Source organism: Otolemur garnettii, unplaced genomic scaffold (assembly GCF_000181295.1).
Source record: "Otolemur garnettii isolate 467f Iridium unplaced genomic scaffold, OtoGar3 scaffold00045, whole genome shotgun sequence".
In the NCBI taxonomy this organism is placed as follows: domain Eukaryota; kingdom Metazoa; phylum Chordata; class Mammalia; order Primates; family Galagidae; genus Otolemur; species Otolemur garnettii.
Genome location: NW_003852440.1, coordinates 8,067,913 through 8,075,685, shown reverse-complemented (window position 1 = coordinate 8,075,685; position 7,773 = coordinate 8,067,913). Strand labels below are relative to the sequence as shown.

The 7,773-nt window shown below is 43.2% G+C and overlaps 1 protein-coding gene across 1 annotated transcript in view; it reads right to left on the bottom strand.

Annotated features, from left to right (window-relative positions):
- Positions 1-849: 849 nt before the first annotated feature.
- The window catches only part of ABCB10 (ATP binding cassette subfamily B member 10), a 40,302-nt gene continuing 33,378 nt past the window's right edge, over positions 850-7,773 (bottom strand). Inside the window, exons 8-11 of the mRNA XM_023513899.1 lie at positions 7,083-7,282; positions 5,007-5,050; positions 2,864-2,898; positions 850-1,911 (exon numbers count right to left, since the gene is read on the bottom strand). Of these exons, the coding sequence (XP_023369667.1) occupies positions 1,680-1,911; positions 2,864-2,898; positions 5,007-5,050; positions 7,083-7,282 (511 nt within the window). The 3' untranslated portion in view covers positions 850-1,679. The remainder of the gene's footprint in view (positions 1,912-2,863; positions 2,899-5,006; positions 5,051-7,082; positions 7,283-7,773) is intronic.

Sequence of the window (7,773 nt, the reverse complement as noted above, 5' to 3'; positions counted from 1 at the left end):
TTTTTTTTTTTCTGAGACAGAGCCTCAAGCTGTCCCCCTGGGTAGAATTCCATGGCATCACAGCTCACAGCAACCTCCAACTCCTGGGCTCAAGTGAGTCTCCTGCCTCTGCCTCCCAAGTAGCTGGGACCACAGGCGCCCGTCACAACGCCCGGCCATTTTTTGGTTGCAGCCATCATTGTTGTTTGGCGGGTCCGGGCTGGGGATCCGAACCTGCCACCTTAGGTGTACGTGGCTGGCACCTTAGCCACTTGAGCCACAGGCGCCCAGCTGGCAAATTTTGTGGTTGTCAACATTCATTGCTTAAGAAATCTGAAATATTTAGGTGAATTAGGCTATAACCATAAATAAAAGAAAGAGGTGGGTGGTGCCTGTGGGCTCAGTGAGTAGGGTGCTGCCCCCAATATACCAAGGATGGCAGGTTAGGACCTGGCTCCAGCCAAATGGCAACAAAAAAATAGCCAGGCATTATGGCAGGCACCTGTAGTCCCAGCTATTAGGGAGGCTGAGACAAGAGAATCAACTAAGCCTAAGAGCTTGAGGTTGCTGTGAGCTGTGATGCTACGGCACTCTACTGAGGGTGATAAAGTGAGTCTATTTCTAAAAAAAAAAGAAAAGAAAGAAGCTTCTATTTAATGCCTCTTTTCAAGAGACTGACACATTCTTAAGGTTTCTTATTATTTGATAGAACAGAGAAGATTCTTCAAATGGCTTGAGGCTGAAAATTAATTATAGTGTTCAGATTTTAACCTTATTAATGAAATTCCAAAGTATTATAAAATGCTGTAAAATTTGCCTGGGAATTATGCATTTTTTAAACAGATGAAGTATTTCAAAATACATGCCTTCAAACAACTTAAATGTAAAATGCATTTTTATCTATCTTTCTTGCTAATAACTGGCAGGTCATACCTTCCTTCCCCAAAGTACTCGTATAAATACATGAATTAAGAAAATAGAAGTCTGTCTGTTCAAAGTATGGGTCTCTTCCCTTTTTCAAAAACTCCTTAGGCTTTCATGTGCCGAAATGTTGAAACCTGCACAAATATGAACATAGTCATATCCCATAGGAATACGTCCTCCTACATTTTCACACCTTTGAAGACACAGGAGACAGGCAATAAAAATGTTCCCTTCTCTCCATGTGATATTAACTATTTCTGATAAGTCAGATTCACTTTGTGAGATTATCAGGATAAAAATAAAAGGCTAGATTTTCCTTTTCATTACTCTAATAAAATTAGAGTCAATGTAGGTGGAATACTACCAAAAAATTACACAGTGATTGGTAAATGGGCCTAAAATAATTAGAGTTTATTTGTAATTCCCTTTTTAAAGCTGTCATTCGACAATAGCTTCAATCGTTCACAGCAGTATAAGAACATGAGGTGTTGTGCTGTATCAATTAAAATATTCCAAGATGAAGGAAAGTACAAAACCTGAAAGTGACTTCAGAGCTGCTGACGTTTAGAAAGTTACAGTTGTTAAAACACTGAAGGAAAAGTTCTTGAGAACAGGTACATTTCAAAACAATATTTATACACTTTGGAAAAATAGGCATATTTCAAATAATTTGATGTATGATTTACAGATTTTATACAGTCTCTAAGATTTTTCTTCTGCAAAAACACTGTTTTGCTTTAAAGTCTCTCATATTCAATTTACCAATGATTGTTTCTTTATGCTGAAATAAAACTTTGTTTGTTCATTAGCTTTCTGTATATCCCATCTGGTTTTGAAAGCAGTTCTTCATGTTTTCCATACTCAGTAATTTTTCCTTGGTTCAGAACAGCAACCATATTAGCATTCTTAATGGTGGACAGACGGTGGGCGATAACTAGCACTGTTCTTCCTTCCATCAGGCGATCCAGAGCCTCCTGCACTAGGTGCTCATTTTCAGCGTCCAGCGCGCTGACAGGAGCAAGAGCAAAAGATGTCAGGGCCACGTACACTCTACACCCACATGCTTCTCAAATATGCACAAGGCCCCTCGTGAGTGGGGAATTTTTACTGTGACCAGAAGTTTGACTGCTTGGGCTAAAGATACTATTAAGAAAGAAGGTTAGGGCTCCTTGGTCTCCATAAAACTACAGGGTATTGGCTCGGCGCCTATAGCTCAACCGGCTAAGGCGCCAGCCACGTACACCTAAGGTGGCGGGTTCGAATCCCCAGCCCGGACCCGCCAAACAACAATGACGGCTGCAACCAAAAAATAGCCAGGCGTTGTGGCGGGCGCCTGTGGTCCCAGCTACTTGGGAGGCTGAGGCATGAGACTCGCTTGAGCCCAGGAGTTGGAGGTTGCTGTGAGCTGTAATGCCAGGGCACTCTACCTAGGGGGATAGCTTGAGGCTCTGTCTCAAAAAAAAAAAAAAAAAACTACAGGGTATTTCCAAAGTATAACAACAGATGTCTTGGACCTTGTCTACCACAAGTGGGAGAGAAGACTGTGTGTGTGTAGAAAGAGGTGGCTGACATGTAGAGAATATTTTGTAAATGTTTTGTACGATTTTGTATGAATATTTTGTAAAAAGGTACATGTTGCTATGATTTCCCATTTCCCCTACATATGGCAACTTGTGAAACACCTCATCTACTGTGACCTGAGTAGTAAAGCACCTGCCCAGTCAGTGGTCAGGAATGATAAGGACTCATCACACTTGTCTGCACCAGAATTAGAACCTCGCCTCCTGATTCACTCTCCCCACTGCCTCTCACCTGCCATTATTAATTCAGATTCCATCACTTTAAAGTCATGGGAGGAAAAAGTGTTTACATTTGTACCACTTGAAGTACAGAACGAAGGTTTTTGGTTAAGGAAGAATTTGGTTTAATACAATTATATATATTATTAAGATATCCTCACCTGGTGGCTTCATCTAGGAGAAGAATTTTGGGATTCTAAAGAAGAAAAAAAAAGGAAAAGAAAAGAAAAGAAAAAAGGATATTATTAGAAAAACACAAACTCTCAGCAATAAAAGGCAATGAAATTCTGACACGTGCCCCAGTGTGGATGGACCTCGGAAACACTATGGTAAGTAGTGAACAAAACCCAACACAAAGGACAGTGCATGTGTGATTTAGCTTCCATGAAGTGTCCAGAACAGGCACATCCACAGAGACAGAAGGCAGGTCAGTGGTTACCTGGGGCCATGGAGGAAATGAAGTGGGGGGGATGCTGCTAAAAAAGAGAGGGTCTCTGGCTGATGGTGATGAAAATGTTCTGGAAATGATCGTTATGATGGATGCACAACTTTGAATGCACTAAAAACTACTGAATTGAAAATGGGCCTTGGCGCCTGTAACTCCATGAGTAGGGTGCGAGCCACATACACCGAAGCTGGTGGGTTTGAGCCTGGCCCAGGTCAGCTAAACAATGACAACTGCAACCAAAAAATAGCCGGGCGTTGTGGTGGGCGCCTGTAGTCCTAGTTACTTGGGAGTCTGAGGCAAAAGAATCACTTAAGTCCAAGAGTTTGATGTTGCTGTGAGCTGTGACACCATGGCACTCTACTGAGGGTGACACAGTGAGAATCTGTCTCAAAAAAAAGAAAAAAGAAAAGAAATGGTTAAATTATATAGTAAGTGAATTATATCTCAGTAAAGCTGTTATATAAAAAGAAAAAAACACAAATTTCTTTCTTGGTTAACTACATAAATAGAAGAGTTAAAGCCAATTTTATTTTTTATTTTTGCAGTTTTGGCCAGGGTCAGGTTTGAACCCTCCACCCCCCGGCATATAGGGCCAGTGCCCTACTCCTTGAACCACAGGCGCCGCCCTAAAGCCAATTTAAAACTTTTATTACAGTGATCATCTGACTAGATGTTGTTCACAGCATGGTGTTATCCTGCTGGTCAACCAGCTGACAGTGTGAGAAGGGAATCTGCAATGAGTAAGATGGGATCTTAACTCTCAGGGCTTGCCCATTTTCATTTAGAAACATCAAACTAACTTGTAAAATGGAAAAACATAACAGCAAGCTGGCATACTAGCTTGGCAAAACACACTAAAGTCTGGCTTTGCCTAGGATTTCACTCTCACAGATAACATTCATTCATATATTATTCACAATCGCCCCAAACTAGAAATGGCCCAAATGTTCATCCACCGTTGAAGGGATCAAGCTACAGAGGCACGTCCATCAATTCAGTGGCAGGAAGGATGCAGCGCAGACAGAAGCACGCAGTGCAGAGACCTCAGAAACCACATGCCTGTACTATGTAAAAGAGGTGAGAGGCCAAAGACCACGTGCCATCTGGTTCATTTATCTGAAATGTTCAAAAGAGCAAATCCAGACAGACAGACAGACAGTGGATGTGTGGTGGCCTGGGAAGGGGGAAGATTGCAAATGGGCATGAAGGATCTTGTGGGGTGACAGGAATGTCTAACACTGAATTGTGTGTATAACCGACTCTGCAAATTTACTAAAAATCGCAGAAAAGTACATTCAAAATAGATGAATTTTGTGGTATATAAATTATCTTCAATAAAGCTGCTTTAAAAAAAAATCACCTACACACCTTTGAACAGCCGCAGGACAACGGGGAAGGATATCATTTCCTCAAGAATAGAATACCTGGCCTTCCACTAAAATGGCTTTTCCCTCTTCTCCGAAGGCGGCTTATCTAAGCCCTTCCAGTCTGCACTGCTCAGCTTAGCAGGTGGTTAGAGAACACCGTGTGGATCCTGTACTGTTTCGATATTTAAGGCAATAGTCACTGTTTCACTAGTTAGATGTCATGTTCTAGACATAAGGACCACATGTTAAAAGCTTCCTTTGACAACCTTAGCTCAGTACTGGGCTCCCAGTACCCAAGAGATATTTATTAAATTTCAACACCATGCACTCAGTGAAACTCCCAATTAATCTTTCATCACAAATGTCTCTCAGATACCTACACTCCCCCTTCCAAAAAAAAAAAAAAAAGCTAGAAGATAAATAGTAAATACAAATTACAAAGTCCCTAATAAAAACAATATTAAAAAACTCAGCCACTGGCAGGCTTACCTTAAGCAGGGCGCGTGCAATTGCTATCCGCTGCTTCTGCCCACCTGACAAAGACAATATGAAGGGGGAAAAGCCTTAACAACAATTCTTTTTTTTTTTTTTTTCTGAGACAGAGCCTCAAGCTGTCCCCCTAGGCAGAGTGCTGTGGCATCACAGCTCACAGCAATCTCCAACTCCTGGGCTCAAGTGAGTCTCCTGCCTCAGCCTCCCAAGTAGCTGGGATCACAGGCGCCTGCCACAACGCCGGCTATTTCTTGGTTGCAGCCGTCATTGTTGTTTGGCGGGCCGGGGCTGGATTCGAGCCCGCCACCTTAGCTGTATGTGGCTGGCGCCTTAGCTGCTTGAGCCACCGGCGCCGAGCCTTAACAACAATTCTTAATAAGAGGCTTTTTGTTAAGTCATATAGTAAGTTGATAGTAATTTCTTCCAGTCACACAGCCGAGTGACAGAGAATAGAAACATACTTTTAAAATGTATTGTCTCCCTATTGATCTCACAATTAATAACAAAAGTTATCATTGCTAATAGGAATTTAAGAATTTCCCATATGCCAGGCATTCTCTTTTTTTTTTTTTTCCAGGTATTTTCTAAATGCATTACCTGTATTATCTCATTTAATCTTTCTAAAAAGTCCTATGTGGTATACCCTATCATTTTTTTTTTTTTTTGAGACAGAGCCTCAAGCTGTTGCCCTGGGTGGAGTGCCATGGCATCACAGCTCACAGCAACCTCCAACTCCTGGGCTTAAGTGATTCTCTTGCCTCAGCCTCCCAAGTAGCTGGGACCACAGGCACCCGCTACAACACCCAGCTATTTTTTGGTTGTAGTTGTCATTGTTGTTTGGCAGGCAGGGGCTGGGTTTGAACCCGCCAGCTCTGGTCTATGTGGCTGGTGCTTTAGCCGCTTGAGCTACAGGCGCTACCCAGTATACTCTATAATTGTTCCCATGTTATAGATGATAAACTGAGAAACAAAGTAAAATGCCCAAGGTCCCACAGCTGGTAAGCAGCAGAGCCACAATCTGAACCTACAAGGTGTGAAGGGCTATGCTTTTGTTTTTTCCCCTAGGGAGAGTGCTGTGGCATCATGGTTCACAACTTCAAATTCCTGGGCTCCAGTGAGCCGCCTGCCTCAGCCTCCTAAGTAGCTGGATTATAGGGACCCACCACAACTCCAGCTACTTTTTCTATTTTTAGTAGAGATGGAGTCTCACTCTTGCTCACTCCTGAGCTCAAGGGATCCTCCTGCCTCGCCTTCCCTAAGTGTTGGGATCACAGGCATGAGCCACCACATAACGTCCTCCCCAAGAGAATATCCAGCATAGTAAGGAAACCAGAAACTTAAGATATTTGGAGGATTCCAAAGAGTGCCTAAAATGTCTGGGAGCACAGGGCATCAGTGATTTGGGTCTGGCGGCTCATCCTACGGCCCCACTCCACATCTGCCATTCTCACAATGTTCTCTTCTTTTCCTGCCCCAGAGGGCATGGCAGCACGTGTGTGTGAACATGGAGGTTACAGGCAGAGAAAGCTGCTCTTTTCTTAAACTCAAGTTCTACCACAAGCAAGCAAACAAAATGAGGGTAGGTGTGGAGGCAGGTGAGGACAGAGGTCAGCAGGAGGTCCGTGGTGATTGCCCTCACCTCTGCCTCACTCTGTCCTCCCATCCGTCCTCCAGGGACTCTACTCCCAAGTCCTATTTGGAAAGTCCCAGAGGGCACACTCTTCCCAGTTTATGTTGTTTGTGCCAATTCCATTTTTAAACTGCCTACATTTTATAAAAATCATAGATGATATATGAAACCTTTTTGTTTTAAATTTTCTGTGAACCAGGCACAGCGGCTCACACCCGTCCTCCCAGCTTCCCAAGAGGCTGAGGCAAGAGGATTCTTGAGCCAGGAGACTGAGGCTGCAGTGAGCTGTGACTACAGTACTGCACTCCAGCCTGGGTGACAGACTCTGACTCTAAAAATAAAATAAAATAACAAAGAAAAACACTGCAGTATGTAAATGTTTGGAGAGCTCTTTGAAGCACCTGACTAGAGGATTTTGCTACAAAGCAGTAACAAAAACACACCTGAGAGGAGAATCCCCTTTTCTCCGACCACAGTGTCGAACCCTTGGGGGAAGTTCCGAATGAAAGCAGCCGCGTTGGCCACCTCTGCCACTCTCCCCACCTGCTCAGCAGTCACTGAGGAAGGGTCATCGGCACCATAAGCAATGTTCTCAGCAATAGAGCAAGAGAACAAAATGGGTTCCTGAAAATTGGAAATAAAACTTATTTATTACAAATTTCGAAACAGACTTCTACCATGTCTAGTGAACAGACCAGAATCAGTGCTTTACTTCCATCTAAGAAACAACCAGTGTGCTATTGCCTTGGTTCCCCTTCATCATTCCGCAGACTTTTAAGAAATCCATGTTTTACCACAGACAGGACTGATCATCTATAGTTCTCCCCATACGGAAGGCTGTGAGAGCCCATGACAGGTACTCATGAGGGGCCTGGCACCGGGGAGGAACTTCATGATGTGAGTCCTCTCCTTTAGGAATTATGAGGCCCTGGATGACCCTGAGTCCATCTGCACTGTCCAGCTGCCTACCTTCCACTAGGGACAAAGGGGAAATCCATCTCTATTCATTACTTTCCGAAATATACAGAAAGTAATGAACCACACAGGAAGATGACACTCTGACAGAACCCCATGAAGTGGTTCTAGAAAGCAAGCAAACTTCCAGTCTCTTTTCTCCATTCTTTTTTTTTTTTT